This window comes from Garra rufa, chromosome 14 (assembly GCF_049309525.1).
Source record: "Garra rufa chromosome 14, GarRuf1.0, whole genome shotgun sequence".
Taxonomy (NCBI): domain Eukaryota; kingdom Metazoa; phylum Chordata; class Actinopteri; order Cypriniformes; family Cyprinidae; genus Garra; species Garra rufa.
This window is the reverse complement of record NC_133374.1, coordinates 34,969,407-34,991,262: the sequence shown is the minus strand read 5'-3', so window position 1 is coordinate 34,991,262 and position 21,856 is coordinate 34,969,407. Positions and strand designations below refer to the sequence as shown.

The 21,856-nt window shown below is 42.2% G+C and overlaps 1 protein-coding gene across 1 annotated transcript in view; it reads right to left on the bottom strand.

The window, feature by feature from the left end:
• atm (ATM serine/threonine kinase) overlaps positions 1-21,856 on the bottom strand; it is a 71,898-nt gene that overhangs the window by 43,472 nt on the left and 6,570 nt on the right. The window contains exons 6-20 of the mRNA XM_073817380.1: positions 20,665-20,903; positions 19,272-19,441; positions 18,815-18,987; positions 18,138-18,512; positions 17,456-17,659; positions 17,141-17,242; positions 13,201-13,441; positions 12,963-13,094; positions 12,389-12,514; positions 11,381-11,473; positions 10,966-11,158; positions 10,673-10,866; positions 1,499-1,581; positions 605-769; positions 5-73 (exon numbers count right to left, since the gene is read on the bottom strand). Coding sequence (XP_073673481.1) covers positions 5-73; positions 605-769; positions 1,499-1,581; positions 10,673-10,866; positions 10,966-11,158; positions 11,381-11,473; positions 12,389-12,514; positions 12,963-13,094; positions 13,201-13,441; positions 17,141-17,242; positions 17,456-17,659; positions 18,138-18,512; positions 18,815-18,987; positions 19,272-19,441; positions 20,665-20,903 — 2,559 coding nt within the window. The remainder of the gene's footprint in view (positions 1-4; positions 74-604; positions 770-1,498; positions 1,582-10,672; positions 10,867-10,965; positions 11,159-11,380; positions 11,474-12,388; positions 12,515-12,962; positions 13,095-13,200; positions 13,442-17,140; positions 17,243-17,455; positions 17,660-18,137; positions 18,513-18,814; positions 18,988-19,271; positions 19,442-20,664; positions 20,904-21,856) is intronic.

Sequence of the window (21,856 nt, the reverse complement as noted above, 5' to 3'; positions counted from 1 at the left end):
CAGCAAAGCCAGTAAACACTGCCTTAGTGCCAGCCTCACAGATGAAGTACATTTGCCAGATTTACCCAAGATGCTGTACAGAGAGAGTGAATTTAATTTAATCGAAACAAAAGTTCTTAAAGAATCTCATGTTCACACAAGTGAGCAAGAACCCTAGCCATCTTACTTCTGGTGTTTTTCAGAGACAGCAGAAAAGTCTCTAACTGTAGTCTCGTGTAGCCAGAGTTTCAGACTGACAGCAGGAAGTCTTGGAACCTTGGCTGCTTTGAATGGGCAAGGACCGCCCAAGAGGCCAAATGAATGACAGGTAAAACAACCAATAATGAATTGTTTTGTGCCGTGCCACACTTTTTCACATACTTCATAATCCAGCGTTTGGTTGATCCTGATAAGCGTTTATTGTCACAGTTGTAAACACGTCAGCTTTTTTGCTGATTATATATTACATCATATAGCCTCAGTTTTTTAATATGCCATGCAACTGAATTATTACCATATTTAAGTATCAGGATATCTGAATCATACTCGAGGGAACTTGAACAAACACCACAGCACAGTGCTACCATGGTACATCATACCCTCTGGGATAAAGTGTGTTACTCACCAGAATCCTGATATGACTTTGAGCAGAGCTCCTTTGATATGTGCCATCTCATCTTCCTGCTCGCTCACAGGTGGAGTGCGGCCCAGACAGCGGATGGATGGCAGAAGAGAGCACAGGATGGCAGCACACACCTCCTGGTCTTGCCGATATAGAGAACAAACATCTCTGCATGGAAAACCAAAAGACATTAGAACAATTAGTTATTGGAACAGTTTCTGATCCAAACAGCTGATAAAAACTTTACAGTAATCCACACAACTCCAGTCCACCAATTTAACATATTTTAAAAGGAAAAGCTGAATGTTTGTAATAAACAAATCCATCATTATAAAGCACAAGCAAAAACATAGTCCAAATATGTCAATGGATGTCAGATGTCAGAGACAACAAGGGGTGGACTTTTTCACTGGAGGAAGCGTTATTATAGATTATACACTGTTATTTTGAGCGATGGTAAAATAAATAAAATGCCTTGTTAAAGGTTTCTTACAAATATGCAGCTTTTTACTTCACAGACATTTATTGATGGACTGGAGTGGTGTGGATTATTGTGAAGTTTTAATCAGCCATTTGGACTCTCATTCTGACGGCACCCATTCACTGCAGAGGGTCTATTCATAAGCAAGTAATGTATTGCTATATTAACTGTAAATCTGTTCAGTTTTTGTTGTTTGGTTTTCTTACAATTTTGGGTGAAGCATTTCTTTAAGGTTAATTATATTAAATAATAGAACAATAGCTCAATTCAATTTCTCACTTTTTTAATATCTATATTAATATAAATATCTAAAAATATGAAGTGTGTCTAAAATCTTTTCATTTTTGGGTAAAGTATTTCTTTAAGGCACCGCTGATATACAATATTGAACATAAAGGAAATTGAGGTATCCTTACGCCAGAGGCCTGAGGAGAGTATCAAATTCTTCAGGATCCAGAGATGTGACTTCTGCTGGGAGTTTCTTCAGCAATGAAAGATACTACACAAGTAAACAATGACAAAGACTTTAGATGCATTAGATACACCTATGATGTGCTAGTAAGATTTGGACCATATGTGACACCATAATCTTGCCATTGATGTATGATTTGTTAGGACAGAACAACTATATTACAAATATTTAAAAAATCTGGAATCTGAGTGTGCAAAAAAAAAATCTAAATACAAAGAAAATCACCTTTAAAGCTGTCCAAATGAAGTTCTTTGCAATGCATATTACTAATCAAAAATTACATTTTGATATATTTACAGTAGAAAATGTATTTACAAAATATCTTCATGGAACATGATCTTTACTTAATATCCTAATGATTTTTGGCATAAAAGAAAATACAATGTATTGTTGGCTATTGCAAAAATACAAATATACCTGTGCTACTTGAAGGAGAAGTCCACTTTCAGAACAAAAATGTATAGATAATTTACTCACCCCTATGTCGTCTTTCTTTTTCTTCAGTCGATAAGTAATTCTTGAGGAAAACATTTCAGGAATTATCACCAAATAATAGATTTCAATGGTACCCCTAAGTTTTAACTTCCAAAATGCAGTTCAAATGCAGCTTCAAAGGGCTCTCAATGATCCCAGCTGATGAAGAAGAGTCTTATCTAGCAAAACGATTGGTCATTTTCAAAACAAATTGACAATTTATATACTTTTCAACCTCAAATGCTCGTCTTGTCTAAGTATGCGTGAACTCTGTTTTTTTCTGGTTCAATGCGGTCCATACAGTTAGGGTATATCGAAAAACTCCCGCCTCATTTTCTTCTTCAACGTCAAAATCGGCCTATATCGCTGTTTTATTTATTTTTTGTAAAAGACGTTTGATCTACTTTGCATGTTCACATTGTAAACACTGGGTCTGTACTTCTGCAGCGATTTAGAACAATTTGCAAGTTGGGGAAGAAAATGAGATGGGAGTTTTTCGAGTTCGAGTTCACGCAGACTTAGGCAAGATGAGCGTTTGAGGTTAAAAAGTATATAAATTGTCAATTTGTTTCGAAAATGGCCGATCGTTTTGCTAGATAAGACCCTTCTGGGATCGTTTAGAGCCATTTGAAGCTGCATTTAAACTGCATTTTGGACATTTAAACTTGTAGACATCGGAGACAATTCCTGATTTTTTTTCCTCAAGAAACATAATTTCTTTAGTGACTGAAGAAAGAAGGTCACAAACATCTTGGATGACAAGGGGGTGAGTAAATTTTTGTTCTGGAAGTGGACTTCTTCTTTAAGACTGGTTTTGTGGTCCAGGGTCCAGTGGCGGAGCCAGAAGGGTGTCCCTGTATAATACACCCCTGACATCCGATTGGCCATGCCGGGTGCCACACCAAAATTTTATTTGCTGCTGGCAGTAGCTGATGCTGATTGACATCTCATTTGTCTAAAGAAGTTTTAGAATTTTGCCGGCAACGCTGCTTATACGAGCCAAAGACATGAACATGGTTTCAAGGTAAAACGAATAATAAAACATAATATTTAAAATACGTTTTATAGTTTATTATAAGGTTTGTTTGCTGAGTAACGTTTATTATCTGTTGTGTAAGTGAACGAGGCGCCGACAACATCAGTTAACTTAATGAGAATTGAGAGATCAATTCGCACTTTGGACCGTTAACGCTATACTTCATCTGTGCTAGTATTACATGCACATACCATGCATGTACAGGGCTCGAAATTGACCGTTTTTTGTCGCATATGCTCGCAAAATTTAATCAGCGCAACCTCAAATTATATTTGGGAGCATTTTGATGATAACTCAGCGGCAGAATTGCACTCACGCAGGGGCGTAATTTTCACTGGGGACACGTTTTTCAAAATCCCGTTGGTGTCCACCCACTTTCAAAAGGTTTTGTTAAAGTAATCTTTTGTATTGTAGAATGCAAGCTCAGCACCGCCGAGTTTCGCTTGATCGCTAAAACGAAACCAAAAGTAAAACGCGCATTCAAAAGCAATTTTAATACCCCACATTCAGAGAGCGACTCCTCAATGCGCGAAAATTAGGCTACATAAAATATCGACGCTGTTATTAAATATTACTATGTGGGCTATAATAAGTTGTGTAGTAGTTGTCTACAGCTCTGTATAATGCTTGAAAGATTCGGTCTCTATGTGCACTTTGAAAATTGAAAGGGTAGCCCTTTGATTATGGCGGCATTTATTGAAAGAACGAAAGAACTGTGTCGTTTATTTTTTGTTATTTAAAATATAGTAGGTTGTTAAAAAATGCAGTGGTTGTCTCTAATTTAAATTGCTGTACCTACAGTATAATAGAGAAAATAAACATCTTGTTCATGTACTCATATTTTCATTCATTCTTGTCCCTTGCTTAAGGCGTAAAATAAATATATAAGAAAGGCTTTCAGAATCAGCCCATTTGCTTGTAAAACATCGGCAATCAAAATGAAGAACCATGAGGAATCAATATCAGTGCATTACTAAAAAAGAAATTGGATGCTCCTAAATTTTTTTATGGTGCTCCTAACTTTTTGAAGTTGGGAGCACAAGTGCTACCAAGTAAAAAAGTTAATTGTGTGCCCTGTATGTAAGTTATTATATTTAATTAACAATGTTATTTCAACTTTGTACAATTTTTCTTGTTACACCATTGAGCAATGCAACTTGCGAGAGAAGCTTCTCTGCGTTAAAACTTATTAAAACCCACCTTAGGACAACAATGTCTGATGACAGGTTACGTCACCAAGGGATTCTCAGTGTTGAGTCAAGGAGGATACGCTCCCTCAACATGGATGAATTTGTGAAACGTTTTGCCAGTTCTCATCAGAACCGCAGAATTAAGTTGTTTTAAACATACCTAGGATAAGTTTGTAACTGATGACTAAAACAATAGGTTACTGTCGTAACCCCGGTTCTCTGAAACATCGAGTGGAGAGATCCACCTATGGGAAGGGCATCCGTACCTGACCTCTGCAGAAGCATCCAATTGCACCAAGTCTGGCTTGACAGACAGGAGCGCGTGCCCACTGGCAGGTAAGGGGCCGCCCCTTACCGGGCGAATAAAACCAATGCACGCGCTACCTTTCCTCAGTGAGCATATTCGCTTCTCGCAGCAAGCGGGGCAAACTTGGTGGATCTCTCCACTCGATGTTTCAGAGAACCGGGGTTACGACAGTAACCTATTGTTCTCTTTCATCATCTCGTGTTCGAGATCCACCTATGGGAGATATGGACAGCTCCCCGGTTGCCCAATACACCCACAGTGAGGCCCTGTAAGCCAGAGGACGGTCACCTGGAGAGGCGGTGCTTGACACGTCACCAAGGATCAGACCCCCATAATGAGCATGAATACCAGCCGTGCAAGAATGAACTGTGGTAACATGCACATAATATGGCCACACACCTCATGCTGATATATTAATAATAATATATGCACACATAATAAAGATGTGGGTGGGGGGGGGGCAGATGACTTGCTTAGAAACATGAATAAGCTGAGTTGGACCACTCAAGCCTAAGGTGTTAAGGGTCCGAGGGCGCAACCCAACGAAGAACCCACACCTAAAACAGAATGAGCTACCGGGGTCTGGGTGACATCCAGCCGGTAGTATCTGACAAATGTATGTGGTGAGGCCCAGCTTGCAGCGGCACAAATGTCCTGCAAGGAAACCCCGTTAAACAGAGCCCAGGAGGCTGCCAAGCCTCTAGTGGAGTGAGCTCTGAGGCCCTCTGGAGGACGCACTCCCTTAGATTCATATGCCAAGGAGATGGCTTTCACAAGCCAATGAGAGAGGCGTTGCTTAGAAATGGGATTCCCTGTGTTAGGGGGGGCCCAAGAAATGAAGAGCTGGTCGCTCCTTCTGAAAGCGCTGGTCCTGTCAATGTAAAGAGCGAACAGGACATAAAGCGTTCAGCCTCTTATCCTTCTGAAGAGGAGAAAGGAGGAGGATGAAAAGCGGAAAGCTGAATCACCTCACACGCAAATGCTGGGAAGCATTTTGGCATAAAGGCTGGGTTAGGCCTTAGAAAGACCTTGTCTCCATTGATGGAGAATTTCGTGCATGAGGAATGGACTGAGAGTGCATACAAGTCACTGACACGTTTGGCTGATGCCAGTGCCAGGAGCAGAGCTGTCTTAAGAGACAGAAGCTAGAAGAGAAATGTCTCCCAGCGGTTCAAAAGGGTATTGAGACAAGACCCCCAGCACCATGGAGAGGTCCCATTCTGGAATCACTTTTTTAGTGACTGGAAGGGAGCGGCGGGCGCCTTTCATAAATCTACGAATGAGGGGGTGTTGCCCCACTGTCGTGCCATCGAACCCAACATGACATGCGGCGATAGCCGCCAAGTAAACCTTAATAGTGGAAAAAGATCTTCCACCATCGATAAGGTCTTGCAAAAAGCTCAAAATAGCAGTGAATGAGCACTGATACGCTATCAGCTGGCGCTCATCGCACCACTGCTCAAAAACACGCCACTTGCAGTTGTAAAGAGAGCGTGTGGAGGAGGCTCTGGCATTCTGAATGGTAGCGACAACACGTGGGGGGAGCCCCAACGTGTTTAAATTTTCCCTCTCACGGGCCAGGCCCATAGAGCCACCCTGTCTGGGTGGGGATGGTAGATCTCCCCGTTCGCTTGAGACAGGAGGTCTGTGCGTAGTGGAAGTGGCCACGGCTGTGCATACAGAAGAGGAATTATCTGTGCCAGCCATGGAGATTTGGGCCATCTGGGTGCTATCAGAATGAGCGTCAGGCTCCGTTCTTTCACCCTGGCCAGAGTGGGCGCTATTAACGATAGCGGAGGAAATGCGTAGAGAAGCACTTTGGGCCATGGATGGGCCAGTGCGTCCACGCCGAGGGGGGCGTCCTCGTCCCGTAGCGAGAAGAACATAGGGCACTGGGCGTTTTCGTGCGAGGCGAAGAGATCGACGGTCGCCTGACCGAATCTCCTCCACAGTAGCCCCACTATCTGAGGGTGGAGGCGCCAATCCCCATAGAGTGGGTTCCCCCTCGATAGAAGGTCTGCTCCTCTGTTCAGAACGCCTGGGACATGAGTCGCCCGTAACGACAGGAAGTGTCGCCTGCTCCATACTAACAGCCTGTGAGCTAGAGCATGGAGCTTTGAAGAGCGCATCCCCCCTTGACGGTTGATATAAGCCACGGCTGTGGTGTTGTCGCAACGCACCAGCACGTGATGCCCTTGCAGGCGGGGCAGAAAGTGATTCAGAGCTTTCCAAACCCTGAGGAGCTCCAAATAATTTATGTGGGCTGAGTGAAGTGTGTTTGGCCACACACCGTTCACTGTTCTGCCCTCCTGTGTGGCACCCCACCCTGTTAAGGAGGCATCTGTCGTCACAACTTTGCGCATCATGATTGCCCCGAGGGGAGTTCCATGAGCGTAAAACTCCACATTCCTCCAGTGGCGCAGCGCAAGCGTGCGTCACCGAGACAGAGCGGCAGAGATCGCGTAATGGGCTGAGATGAAGAGATAAAACCCACTTCATGAACGCCCTCATTCTCAGCAGGCCTAAAGGCAGGACATGGACAGCCGAAGCCATAAGACCCTGTAGTCTGAGACTGTACCCTCGCCCCTTCTCTGAAAAGCGAGAGGCATTTCAGAAGAGAGAGAGTGCGCTGTTGCGAGAGCCGTGCGCGCATTGTTATAGAGTTCAGCTCCAGCCCCAGAAAAATCACATTCTGCGAAGGAGTGAGATTGCTCTTGCTCACGTTCACTCTGAAGCCGAGCGCTGTGATGTGAGCGAGCACACGGGCAGTGCTTTGTATCGCTTCCTCTCTCGAATTGGCTATGATCAGCCAATCGTCTATGTACGTCAGGATTCTGAGTCCCGCTGCTCTCAGCGGAGCGAGTCCTGCCTCCACACACAGACAGAACGTCCTCGGGCTGAGTGAGAGCCCGAAAGGAAGAACTGTGAACTCGTAACAAACGCCTTGGTAGGCGAAACGAAGGAATTTTCTGTGTGGAGGATAGATGCTTATGTGGAAAAAGGCATCTTTCAGATCGATCACTGTAAAAAACGCAGTGTGATTTACGGATCTTAAAAGAGAGGAGTGACTCAACATTCTGAAATTGTATTTCCTGAGATGTTTGTTCAACACTCTGAGATCCAGAATAGGGCGGAGAGAACCGTCCTTCTTCGGGACTAGGAAATAACGGGAGTAAAACCCCTGACTGCTTGAGTGCGGTGGTACCACTTGCACCGCCCCCTTCTCGAGAAGAGCGGAGATTTCGTCTTTCAGAATGTGAGCGGAGCTCTCTTCCGTGTGAGAAGAGATAACTCCGTTGAAAAGAGGGGGCTTTGTGGCAAACTGAAGTCTGTACCCCTTCATTATAGTACGAATCACCCATTCGGGAGCTGACACTGACCGCCAGGCTGCGACCTGATTCATTAGAGACCCCACACAAACCGGAGAGCAGCTTTGGGCTGCTAATACGCCCGGATCGCTCATATGTGATGCAATGGCGCCATCTAGCGGACAGACTAGGGACGGCGTGCAGGGAACCGGAGAGATGTTCTCTCGCTGAAACGAATTTATTAGATTCGTTTCTTTCAGTGTGTTCTTTGTGTTTTGTGTGTTGGGGAACACTGGGGCCGAAGCCTTTATTTGTTTGGTCTGGGGAACAATGAAAGTGCTGTGTGGTGACACTGCTTGTGCACATTCCCTGACAACTGACCCCCTGAACGTGGGGGGATAACACATAACAGCCACTGAACATTCTGGCTGTGGAAGGTGGCCAGCCCTTCCATGGGAGAGCCTCTGTCTTTTGGACGAAGGCTCCGGGGCAGGTAGAGAGTCCATAGAGCTTGCGGCTCGCGAACGCGGGCTCTCCGGCCCCAGCTGGTGAACATCAGGCAGGCCGCTTGCGTTTCGAGTCGGAGGGGGTGGGGTTGGGGGGTTTCCCGGCCGCAGCTGCAGCAGAAGACGGCCTACCCCAGGGTTTTGCGGCGGAAGGATTGTTCTGCCGCGGAGGAGGTTTGTTGCGGTGTCTCTCCCTACTCTGATGCGGGGTTCGCCCTGTAACAGGGGGGTTGGGCACACGCGCAGTGGGCAACTGGCGCGACGTACCTGTCTTCCTCGGAAGGCATAATTTAAAAGCCTCGTCCTCCTTCTTCTTATCATCACACCGCTGCTGCATCATAGCCACGGCGGGACCAAAGAGAGCCTGACCAGGCTCGACGGGGGCGCCTGCGATGCGCCTCTTCTCACTGTCGGGGAGTCCTGACAGGTTGAGCCAGAGAGCGCGCTCCCCCACCACAGAAAGCGCCATGGCGCGCCCGCTGGCTTGGACAGCCTGGCGAGCGTTACGGAGGACGAGGTCGTTAACCATAAGGATCTCCTTCCATAGGGTAGGCGAGGGCGATCCTTTGTCCAGCTGTTGCCCCAAATCATCTAGATTTTCCGCCTGGTAAGCGGAGAGAAGGGAGGACACGTTTAGCGCTCTGACTGCCAAGGCCGACGATTTATAGGCCGCTTGGTGAACAGAGGCGGAAAAACGGTCCATCTTGCTTGGCAGCACCGGCTTAGGGGGGGCGAGCAGCCCGCCCTGAGCGGGGTTGAGGTGTCTGGCGATTGACGGCTCAACAGCGGGGGGGTCGCCCATGCCGAGAGTCGCCATATCCTTTACCTCTAAACCCGTCAAGCCGTGCTTAAAATCAAGCGGATCGGTCCAGTAGTGCCGCATGTGCTTAGCGCACGCTGGAAGGACGGGAAAAAGCTGTTTCCTCGGGCCGGGAGGGGGTCCCAGCACCTTCCCATCATACACGTCCCTCTCCTGGTCGGTGGCGCTCTGTGGGGCCGGCCACTCGATGTTGAGACGAGCAGCCGCTCGTTCGCACACCTCCAGGAGAATAGACTGGGGAACGGCCGCGGGGAGATTAACCTGGGCGACACCAGAGAGCGGGATGGCCTCCTCGTCCTCTGAGACTCCAAGCAAGCCCGCGTCGTCATAATCGCCGGAACCGGCCGGTTCATCGACGAACGGAAGGTTTCCCGACAAAATATCTTCCTCGGGAAACGCAGGATTAGGCAGCTCAGCCCAATTGAGAGACGTCGCGCCCTGGGAGGCCCCCGGAGGCGCGTCGCCGTCACCGTGTCCCCCATCCGAGTCTGAAAGGCCGGGTTCCAGACACTGGGTAGCCGCAACCTTCAAGCGACGTCGCAAGAGCTTCTTGGGAAGCAGAAGACAATGACTGCAATTCTCCGGATTAGCCAGAGCTTCCTCAGCATGCTTAAAACCCAAGCATACCACGCAGAACTCGTGAGAGTCCTTGGCGGCAATGAGAGCTCCACATGCGGCCGGGCAGGCCCGTGATGAGATGCTCCCGGGAGTAGCAGATTTGGAGAGCGACATCTCGGAGAAAAACTCGGAAAAATCCGTGGCGGGCAGCCGTGGAAGGGAGATATATAAAGAGCGTGGGCAGCTCACAGAGGCAGAACACAGCTAACCTGGCTGAAAAGACGACTGTCACGTCTGGCGGAGGCTGATCAGTAAAGATATGTCCTCCTGAAGACACTCTGTGCGCAGTGTAATCCAGCCGAACTGTGTAAGTGCAGAGATCGCGAGAAGCGAATGTCAACTGAGGAAAGGTAGCGCGTGCATTGGTTTTATTCGCCCGGTAAGGGGCGGCCCCTTACCTGCCAGTGGGCACGCGCTCCTGTCTGTCAAGCCAGACTTGGTGCAATTGGATGCTTCTGCAGAGGTCAGGTACGGATGCCCTTCCCATAGGTGGATCTCGAACACGAGATGATGAAAGAGAACTGTGTTTTTGTTTTTGTTTTCAAATCCAGGTCTGTTTGATGTCTGCTATGTCTAATTGCAGTATTTTTTGTTTGGTTGTTTTTTCTTTATGCTAATGTTTTTGTAAATGAACTCAGCATAATTTTTGCAAATAAAACTTTCCTTAATTTATTATTTCAACTTTATGAGTACAGTGCGTGTACGTGTGGCCACCCCCTGGCCACCCCATGTAAAAAAAACTGTAGCTCCGCCACTGCCAGGGTCACAAATTTAAGGACAACAGTCAAGAGCCTGGCTACAGTCATGAACATGAATCAATGTTTCAATCATTTAAGAGTACATTAAACAGCATAATCACCGTGTGAAGGTGAAGCATCTGAGAGAAGTCTATGAGGTCCAATAGTTTGAGCAGTTTGCGTTGGGTGTCCAGAGGTTTAAAGGAGAATCCACCATTGAGTTCTGAAGATGCACACAGTGACAGGAAACCAAGCACAGACAGGAAGGCCAAGTCTTGTTTGGATAAATGTTCCTCAGATAATGCACTCTTGGTCCCTACAATCAAAAATGAAGAAAAAAAAAGTGATCTCAACTGCTAAAAAACATTAAATCACATCCCTGCTTATATCTTTGAGTTTTCCAGTCTCTGAGCACCTGCTATGTACTTTGAATCACTCGCTTCTTCATTAGACTGGCGAGGTCTGAAAGTGTTGTGGTGTGTCCCGTCTCCATCTTCAAACAGATCAATATCCTTCTGGTTGTCCGTTTGGGTTCTACTCATATCCATATCTTCATCCATTGGGTCGGTCTCCACGACCGAGTTGTCCTCTTTACTTGAGTTGCTTAACTGCAAAAGTAAAAGGCGTGCTTTAAGATGAGTGTCATTCAGAAAGATAAATAAAAGCTTGATTGTAACATCTCAGTATCATTTCTAACTAAAAGAAACTATGCTTAATGCATTTGTATAAATAAAGTTAAAGTGTAAATTTCCGCAGCACTAGAGGAACTAAATCATAAAAATAACATTTTCAAACACACTCAGGAAAGATGTGGAGACAGTAAGTCTCACCAGTTGTTTAGATATGTCACACAGGTCATTTAGCAACCTCACAGGCAAAGTCTTCATGAATAAATTGCGAGAAATGGTGGAAATGTTGTCCTCCTAAAAAAAAAAAAAAAAAAAAAACAATCAATAGAGCAGAGCACTAATGCTGTGGTCATGGGTTTGAATGCCAGTAAATGCATAAACGTATTAAATGTTTAGCACTATGAATAATAGCATCTACCACAATGCATCAATGAAATAAAACTAATGTACCTTTCATGGCATTTAGGGGAATGGTTTCACAAAAATTTTTAATTCTCTCATCATTCCCAATGTTTTTAAAAATGTATACTTTTGTTTTCAGCAGAAGAAAGTAAGTCAGGTTTAGCACAACATGGACTATCCCTTTAAGAAACATTACATTTTTAAAACTAAAAATGTTATATTTACATAAATACTGCCTGGATATTATTATAGTTTTTGAAAATGTGAAATTTTAAATATTACATTTGAACATTTCTCTGTGGTGATTAGGCAGTAGTTAGATAACTATTGTTAGAAATGCCAGTCATACATATGTGACCCTGGACCACAAAACCAGTCTTAAGTCGCTGGGGTATATTTGTAGCAATAGCCAAAAATACATTGTATGGGTCAAAATTATTGATTTTTCTTTTATGCCAAAAATCAATAGGAAATTAAGTAAAGATCATGTTCCATGCGATTTTTTGTAAAATTCCTACTATAAATATATCAAAATGTAATTTTTGATTAGTAATATGCATTGTTAAGAACTTAATTTGGGCAACTTTAAAGGTGATTTTCTCAGTATTTTGATTTTATTGCACCCTCAGATTCCAGGTTTTCAAATAGATGTATCTCGGCCAAATATTGTCCTATCCTTACAAATCCATATCCATATATCAACAGAAAGCTTATTTATTGAGCTTTCATATGATGTATACATCTCAGTTTTGTAAAATTTAACCTTATGACTGGTTTTGTGGTCCAGGGTCACATATTGTCTCTTACCTTTTCTCTTCTGCTAATACTTTCAGAGCACAACAACATCACTGACTGAATTTCTCTGATGGTATCATTCTCAGCTAGTTTGCTTTTAGCCATTGATACATAATGACTAAATTCATGAACCAATGCCTACAAAAGAAATAAAAAGCAAATAATTAACAGAGTCCAGAGTTATAAGTTATTTATATGCATTTTAATTCAAACAATTAGGGCTGTCATAAAGAAACTGTTCACAAAAAACTCTTTAAAAAAAAGTGATTATCTGAAACTTTTACCATTTGTAATCACAAATATATTTCACACTGAATCTCCAAATTAATGTAAATATTGAGTATTTTAAACATTTGTTAAATGTTTTTTTTTTTCTTTTTTGAAGACCTGTCTCACTGACACCAAAACTCATACTGATTCTTCAATTTTTAAAAAATAAAATTAGCATTTATCAGCATTTACACTATAACTAAAAGCCATTTTTTCACAATTACAGTAATTAAAAGTTCTATAACAACTTTTAATTTAAGTCAACTTAAAACAATATTGATGAAAACTGATGGATGTCACTAATGGAAAATCCCACCTTGGCTTTTAGGAAGAGGGGAGAGTGACAGGCCTGTTCTTCTGTGATGAGCCCGATACACACGTAAGCAGCCAGAACTCCACTGAGCAACGAAACACAGCGCAACACACACTCATGGGGAGTGCTTGAACTCTGTAAAGTGAGGTAAGGCAGAATCAAATTTATATGAAGACACTACAGACACTGTGCTGCTTTTGACAATCATATTCTATAGTATATATTATACAGCTATACTTACATCAGGAGAGTAGCAGTTAAACAGCTGCTCAGCGACAGACAGAAGACTGTGCTCTAATTTGCTTCTGAGAGCTGGAATAACAGTAAACTGTGGTTTCTCTGAATAAACATTCTCTTTGTCAGTTGTAGCGCCAGTACTGGAGTTTGTGTCATCAAAACTGAACTGAAGGAAGAGATTCTCAATCTCCTCCAAATTGTCTTTCACTGTCCCCTCAGCGAAGGAAGAACTCTGCGGACAGAAACTGTATAGAACACAATGACATAACATTAGACCTAACCATTAATATTTTTAGACATTAGAAACAACTCTCAACAACTTTTAAGTAGCTTTAAGTTTACACATTAAAATAACAATGAGATACGGAATAGCACATTTACAATGAAACAGTTAAATACTGCATTTATATTATGCATTTAACACTCTTATTCAACTTGACTTACAGTATATTCACCTTTTTCTTCTCGTAAAAGAGGGCGCAGCCATTTGCAAATTTTATTTGTGTTGCTTCGGGTCTCATCCGCGTCCAGCTATTTTTAGTTGTACAAAACAGCTTGCTTGCTGCTCGATATTGCAAATTGGTGTGTCTTACCATGTTATTTTAATGTATTATCTTAATTGTGAACACACTGGTTTGTAATGCAAACGGTTTTACTGTTTACTGTTTCACAGTGTTATTCTTCTCGTTTCCAAAAAGCGGATAATGAACCGGAAGTCTCACCTATAGGCTTACAGTGCCTTGCAAAAGTATTCATACCCCTTTTAAACTGCTTTAAATAACTTGTTTAAATAACATTAATCTACACTCCATACACCATGATGGCAATTTTTTTGCAAATGTATTAAAAAATAAAAACCTAAATGATTCTTTTGCATAAGTATTCATACCCTTATCTGGGGACAGTTAAAAAAAATTAGCTCAGGAGCATTCATATTGCTTGCAGATGTTACTACACTTCGAGTGAAGTTAACCTGTGGCAAATTCAATCGAATGGGTATGATTTGGAAAGGCACACACATCTAAAAGTTCTTACAGCTAAAAACGCATATCAGAGCAAAAACCAAGCTCTGAAGTAAAAAAAACTGCCCATACAGCTCAGAGTCAGGATTGCATCAAGCCACACACCTAGGAAAGAGTTCAGAAAATAATTATGCTGCATTTAAGGTTCACAAAAGCATGTGGTCTCTGTTACCCTTAATGCAGGGGTGGGGAACCTTGATTCTCAAGGGCCGTTGTCCCTGCAGAGTTTAGCTGCGATCCTAATCAAACACACCTGAACAAGCTAATCAGGGTCTTCAGGATACAGGTTGGTATTTTTTATTCAGGGTTGGAGCTAAACTCTGCAGGGACACCGGATCAAGGTTCCCCACCCCTGCCTTAGTAGAAGTAGTTTGAAACAACCACAAATCTTCCTAGAGCTGGTCTCCTGGCCAAACTGAGCTACTGATGGAGAAGGGCCTTAGCTAGAGTGGTGACTAAGAACCTGATGGTCACTCTAGTTGAGCTCCATTTTCATGTATGCAGATGGGAGAAACTTACAGAAGGACAAACATCACTGCAACACTCCACCGATCTGGGCTTTATGGTGCTGTGGCACCAAAAAAGGACCTAAAGGAACCCCAGACTATGAGAAACAAGATCCTGTGGTCTGAAGAACCTCCATTCCAAGCATCATATTTGAAGGAAACCAGACTCTGCTCATCACCTGTAGAGTAGCATCCCAAAAGTAAAGTGCGCTAATAGCAGCCTCATTCTGTGGGGTTGTTTTGCAGAGGCAGGGATTGATGGAATAGTCAGAGAAGAAGAAAAGCTCAATGGACCAAAATATTGAGATTTATTGATATATTGAGCCTTAATGAAAACCTAGTCCAGAGCATTCAGAACCTCAGACTGGGCAGAAGGTTCACCTTCCAACAGGACAATGACCCCAAGCACACAGCAAGAGACAAATGTGCAAATCTTGTCGCATCATACCTAAAAAGACTTGAGGCTGTGAAGGTGATTCAACTAAGTTCTGAGTTAAGGGTATGAATACTAATGCAATGTACTTATTTCAGTTTTTTATTTTTAATACATTTATAAAGTTGTGACAATTCTGTTTTTGCTTTGTCTTTATGCATGGAGTGTAGATTGATGTGAAAATGAGGGTGTATGAATACATTGGCAAGGCACTGTACAGTCGTGGCCAAAGGTTTTGAGAATTACATAAATATTGGAAATTGGAAAAGTTGCTGCTTAAGTTTTTATAATAGCAATTTGCATATACTCCAGAATGTTATGAAGAGTGATCAGATGAATTCTAATCCTGAAAAAAAACTTTCCACTGCATTTCATTGCTGTCATTAAAGGACCTGCTGAGATCATTTCAGTAATCGTCTTGTTAACTCAGGTGAGAATGTTGTCGAGCACAAGGCTGGAGATCATTATGTCAGGCTGATTGGGTTAGAATGGCAGACTTGACATGTTAAAAGGAGGGTGATGCTTGAAATCATTGTTCTTCCATTGTTAACCATGGTGACCTGCAAAGAAACGCGTGCAGCCATCATTGCGTTGCATAAAAATGGCTTCACAGGCAAGGATATTGTGGCTACTAAGATTGCACCTAAATCAACAATTTATAGGATCATCAAGAACTTCAAGGACAGAGGTTCAATTCTCGTTAAGAAGGCTTCAGGACGTCCAAGAAAAACCAGCAAGCGCCAGGATCGTCTCCTAAAGAGGATTCAGCTGCGGGATCGGAGTGCCACCAGTGCAGAGCTTGCTCAGGAATGGCAGCAGGCAGGTGTGAGCGCATCTGCACGCACAGTGAGGCCAAGACTTTTGGAAGATGGCCTGGTGTCAAGAAGGGCAGCAAAGAAGCCACTTCTCTCCAAAAAAAAACATCAGGGACAGATTGATCTTCTGCAAAAAAGTTTGGCGAATGGACTGCTGAGGACTGGGGCAAAGTCATATTCTCCGATGAAGCCTCTTTCCGATTGTTTGGGGCATCTGGAAAAAGGCTTGTCCGGAGAAGAAAAGGTGAGCGCTGCCATCAGTCCTGTGTCATGCCAAACTCCAAAAGCATCCTGAGACCATTCATGTGTGGGGTTGCTTCTCATCCAAGGTAATGGGCTCACTCACAATTTTGCTCAAAAACACAGCCATGAATAAAGAATGGTACCAAAACACCCTCCAACAGCAACTTCTTCCAACAATCCAACAACAGTTTGGTGAAGAACAATGCATTTTCCAGCACGATGGAGCACCGTGCCATAAGGCAAAAGTGATAACTATTTGGCTTGGGGACCATAACGTTGAAATTTTGGGTCCATGGCCTGGAAACTCCCCAGATCTTATTTCCATTGAGAACTTGTGGTCAATCCTCAAGAGGCGGGTGGACAAACAAAAACCCACTAATTCTGACAAACTCCAAGAAGTGATTATGAAAGAATGGGTTGCTATCAGTCAGGATTTGGCTCAGAAGTTGATTGAGAGCATGCCCAGTCGAATTGCAGAGGTCCTGAAAAAGAAGGGCCAACACTGCAAATACTCTTTGCATAAATGTCATGTAATTGTCGATATAAGCCTTTGAAACGTATGAAGTGCTTGTAATTATATTTCAGTACATCACAGAAACAACTGAAACAAAAATCTAAAAGCAGTTTAGCAGCAAACTTTGTGAAAACTAATATTTGTGTCATTCTCAAAACTTTTGGCCACGACTGTACTTCCGCATTGAGGAAAAATTGGATACACTATTAGTTAATAGGTCAGTGACATGACATTCATTTTTTGTCCTATTAATTTATTCAAGAATGCAATTTATTTGCACATTTTATATGATGAGTATGCTTTTGATTTCTGAATAAATATTCTGATCTGCATACTATTCACAGTAGACATACTGCAATAACACTACTTGCCACTTTTGTTACAGCTGGTCTATGTGTGCACCACACTCACCTCTCTGGCTTCAGGCTGCCCATCAGAAATGCCAGTCCTGCCCTGCTGTCTTTCAGTGTCAAAGACACCAAAACTCTAGGAATGAGGTTCAGTGGAAAATCCCTACAAACATACACACAAGAAAATGTTGGCATACTTACATTAGTAGCAACTTATAATATAAAGGAGAAATGTGACCTTTCTGAAACTGGATAAAATGGCTAATCGTTAAATCTATTTCTTTTTTTTTTTTTGCAATTTTAAAGAAAACCGGAGCAGTCCTTGCCCATGCAAAAGTTTTATGCTACACTATTAAGTAATATAGAGACGCTGGACCTGGTGATAATGAGGTGAGGTTTGCTGTTCTCCTCTGTCTCCTCATTCTGTTCGTTCATGACCAGCCAGCTGATGATCGAGTCTCTCAGAGTGGGCGGCTCTCCACCCATCTCCATCAGCACTCCACTGGAGAGGTCTTGACTGTAAACACTTTTAGGGATAGAGCACTTCAACAAGGCCTGGGCCAAGCAGAGGGCACCAACGCTAGGAGAAACAATAAAAAGTGAACATGACAGTTTCCAATTGCTTTAAAATGTAATTTATTCCTGTGATATTTTCAGCATCATTACTCCAGTCTTCAGTGTCACATGATCCTTCTGAAATCATTCTAATATGCTGATTTATTATTAAGGATGTCTTAAATTGATAAAAAAAAGATGTACATTGTTAGAAAAGATTTATATTTTAAATAAATGCTGTTCTTTTTAACTTGCTATTCATCAAAGATCCTGAAAAAAAAGAATCACAGGTTCCAAAAAACATTTGCAGCACAGCTGTTTCCAACATTGATAATTCTAATAATAAATCATATTTTCTATTTCATAAACTAAGAGTGCAAACTATTTTCCCCATGAGAGATAAATTGGGATTCTATTTTGAAAATTCCTTGAATAGGTAATATAAGTATATTTATACTCAAGCTAAATTTGTTATGATGAACAGTGGGTACTGTGAAACTTACAGAGAGGGCTTGCAAACAGCACCAGAGAAGACTTTCCAGAACTCTCTATCAACAGGCACCAGAGATTCTTGCACCATGACATGCAACAGCTCCAGACACAAACCCCCGGTCTGGGCTGAGCCAACTCCACGCAGAGCCAGAGCCCAAACTCTGCCCCAAAGACGGCCCACCTCAGCTGCATGAACAGAGCAGTTCGCTGAGCTCTTGGCATGGCAGAGCGCCACCTCCCTCAGGCAGTGCAGGACGTATGGCCCCCTCTCGCCTCGACGCTGCTGTTCACCCTGAAGCTGGCAGAGCAACCCGAGCAGAGGCATAAGATCATCAACAGGCAAGATCGATGGGTATTTGGATATCAGAGCAGCTGTGACCTGTAACCTGTCAATCGACAGTTTCAACACCGAAAACAAACAATATTAAGATAAATTACTTCAGTATTACACACCTTTTAAGACCCATTTTATGTCATCCAGCAGACTTTTGTTGACAAATAAGCAAGGATATTTCATTGCAAAAAAAAAAAAAAATAAATAAAATGAAATAAACAGTTATGTTTAAATTATGATATTCTTATAAAATTTTAACTCCATACAGTCAAAATGTCAAATCTTGCTACAGGACAGGCCAAAAATCAGTATTTTACGACTTATTTATGATTTAATGTTTAAATAAAACTCTACCAGGGAATCATGTCAAAGTCGCTGTGGTGGGGCTGCAGTTTGGATCGTATCACCTCCCAATTTATCAGCGGTGGCTCAATTCGTCTGCGTTTGCAGCTCTGCGGACTATCCCGCTGAGTATCCCGACAGAAAGATGTTGTCACTTCCGAAATATGAGTGCTTTGACTGAACAACTAGGAAGACACAGCACATTTATGAATAATGTAAACTATAAGAATTCACATTAGAATTTGTAAACAATAAATGATAGTAATGAGCGCTATAGAACAGGACCGTGTTAACCCAATTGACAATGGGTTTTTCTTATTAAATAAAAGTTATGTACCATGGTACAGTTATGATGGTGATACTATGGACCTTTAACCGATCCATATACAAATACCATGTGATTTATATTCTACTTCAAAGTACCTAATTAGTACTAACAAGCCAAATAAATTACTGAGTAAAACATTACCTGATGGCAGACATCAGCTGTCAGTTCAATGAGATTTTCTTTCACAGCTATATGACGAGAGCCGGTGGCATATTTCCCTCTGCTGCCGAGCTGACTGATCTCACTAACAAGAGCATCATAGAGGGTGCAGAGCTGACCCTGCCATCTGATCCAGTCTTCTGCACAAGCACCTGTGCCAGCAAAGTGTTATGGTAAACATATGTACAGTGCCGCTTTAAAGTTTGTGAACCCTTTACAATTTTCTATATTTCTGCATAAATATGACCCAAAACATCATCAGATTTTCATTTAAGCCCTGAAAATAGACAAAGAAAACCCAATCAAACAAGTGAGAGAAAAATATTTTGTCATTTATTTATTGAGAAAAAATGATCTAGTGTTACATATCTGTGCATTGCAAAAGTATGTGAATCTCTTGGATTAGCAGTTAATTTAAAGGTGAAATTAAAGTCCATCTGTGCAGATATGTTTTCAGTCAGCGCAATGACTATCAAATGTCTCTCAGTACGTGACCTGTTTTATTCAAAGAACAGGGGTCTATCAAAGTCTGATAATGTTTGTGGAAGTGAATCATTTCACGAATAAAGAAGATTACTGAGGACCTCGGAAAAAGAGTTGATGTTGCTCACCAGGCTAGAAAAGGTTACAAAACTATCTCTAAAGAGTTTGGACTCCACAAATCCATGGTCAGACAGATTGTATACAAATGGAGGAAATTCAAAACCACTGGTCGACCAACAAGATCACTCCAAAGCAAAATGTGTAATAGTCTGCAAGGTTGAAAAAGTTCCCAGGGCAACTTCTAAGTAACTTTTAAGCAACTAAAGATCTTTCTTACATTGGCTAATGTTAATGACCATGAGTCCACCATGAGGAGAACGCTGAGCAACCAATGGTGCACATGGCAGAGTTGCAAGAAGAAAGCCACTGTTCTCCAAAAAGAAAATTGCTTGCTAAAGATCATGTGGACAAGCCAGGGGACTATTGGAGAATGGTTTAATGGATGGATTAAACCAAAATTGAACTTATTGGTTTAAATGAGAAGCTATTATTTTCAGAGAAAAGAACACACTGCATTCAAGCTTAAGAATCCTATCCGATCTGTGAAACATGATGGTGGTAGTACATTGGCTTGGGCCTGTTTTGCTGCATCTTGGCCAGAACAGCCTGCCATCATTGATGGAACAATGAATTCAGAATTATACCAGCAAAGTCTAAAGGAAAACTTCAGGACACCTGTTTAAGAATAGAGTCTCAAGAAAACTTTGTTCATGCAGCAAGACAACAACCCCAAGCACACAAGTCATTGCAGAAATCAAAAGGCCCTACAAGTTACATGCAAGGGCAAAAATATAAAAATGTACTACATTTTAAATGATTGTTTTATCAGTACCTGTCTCAAGAGTCTTTGCCCCTTTGGGGTGATGAACACAAAGCTGGAGATGGAAAAACTTCACTAGCTCCTCTTTCAGCACCGGGCTGGGTCTCATCTCAGTATATACACGCACCATAGACGACAGAACATCCTCACCCAAACTACACACCCTCTTTCTGCTGGACAAAAGCACTGAGTGCAGAAAAACGTTTACAGCAGATACCAGGTTCTCCACAATCATCAACTGTCCATCTGGCCTGAGGAAGAACATCAAAACACAAGTAGGGCTGTCAATGTAAACATGTCAACGTAAGCAATCAATTCAGAATTCTTGAAGCGTTACACTAATTTAACACAAACAAATTCCTGAACCATATGAAATTGTATCATTATTGTAATTTACGTTTCGCAGTTAGATGATCTCGCTTCTAAAGATTTGATGTATAAGTAATGAAATCAAGGTGAGGTGACACAGGAGACATACAGTAAGCATGCAAGTCCAATATATTGATGTGCAAACAAACCATGTTGATGCACTGATCGAACATTGTATTTATGCACAGACACATTTCTGTACATTCACGCTGTTTCCACACATTCAGGATTATGTTTTGATCTGTCATGATTTGTTTGTTGCCGTGTTTAGTAATTCTGACTAGAGCTATGTACTGTAGCTGGTATATGCAGTTGTTTTTTGCATCTCTGTGTGGTCCTGATTGGAGTCACATAGACTCCTTATAGTTGCTTATTTGGTGTCTTTTTGGAGTCTCCGTCCTTTTTTGAATAGACACCTAAAGTTACCTTTAAAAAAAGCCTGCAATAAATAGCTTTGTAAGAATCATCCTTCAATCTGATGATTTATTTTACAGGATATAGCAAATGATAACAAAATGAACATGTTCAACATGGTAAATAATGAACGGTGTCTGCTTGATCTCATGATAAGTGTTTGATAAATCAGACAAAAAGTGTGAATTTTTTTTCTATTGACAGCCCTGAACACAAGTGACCCTGTAAGGCCCACTGTTGTAATTAGGGATGTACAGAATGTTCAATAACCGAAATTATTCGGCCAAAAATATTGAAATAAACGAAAAGGCTGAATAAATTATAACGAACAAGGACATAACACGATCAAATAAAGGCGCGCGTTAATGCAGCAATTATGTCGACAGTGTGGAAGCATTTAAAACTGTCAGAGAAAGACACA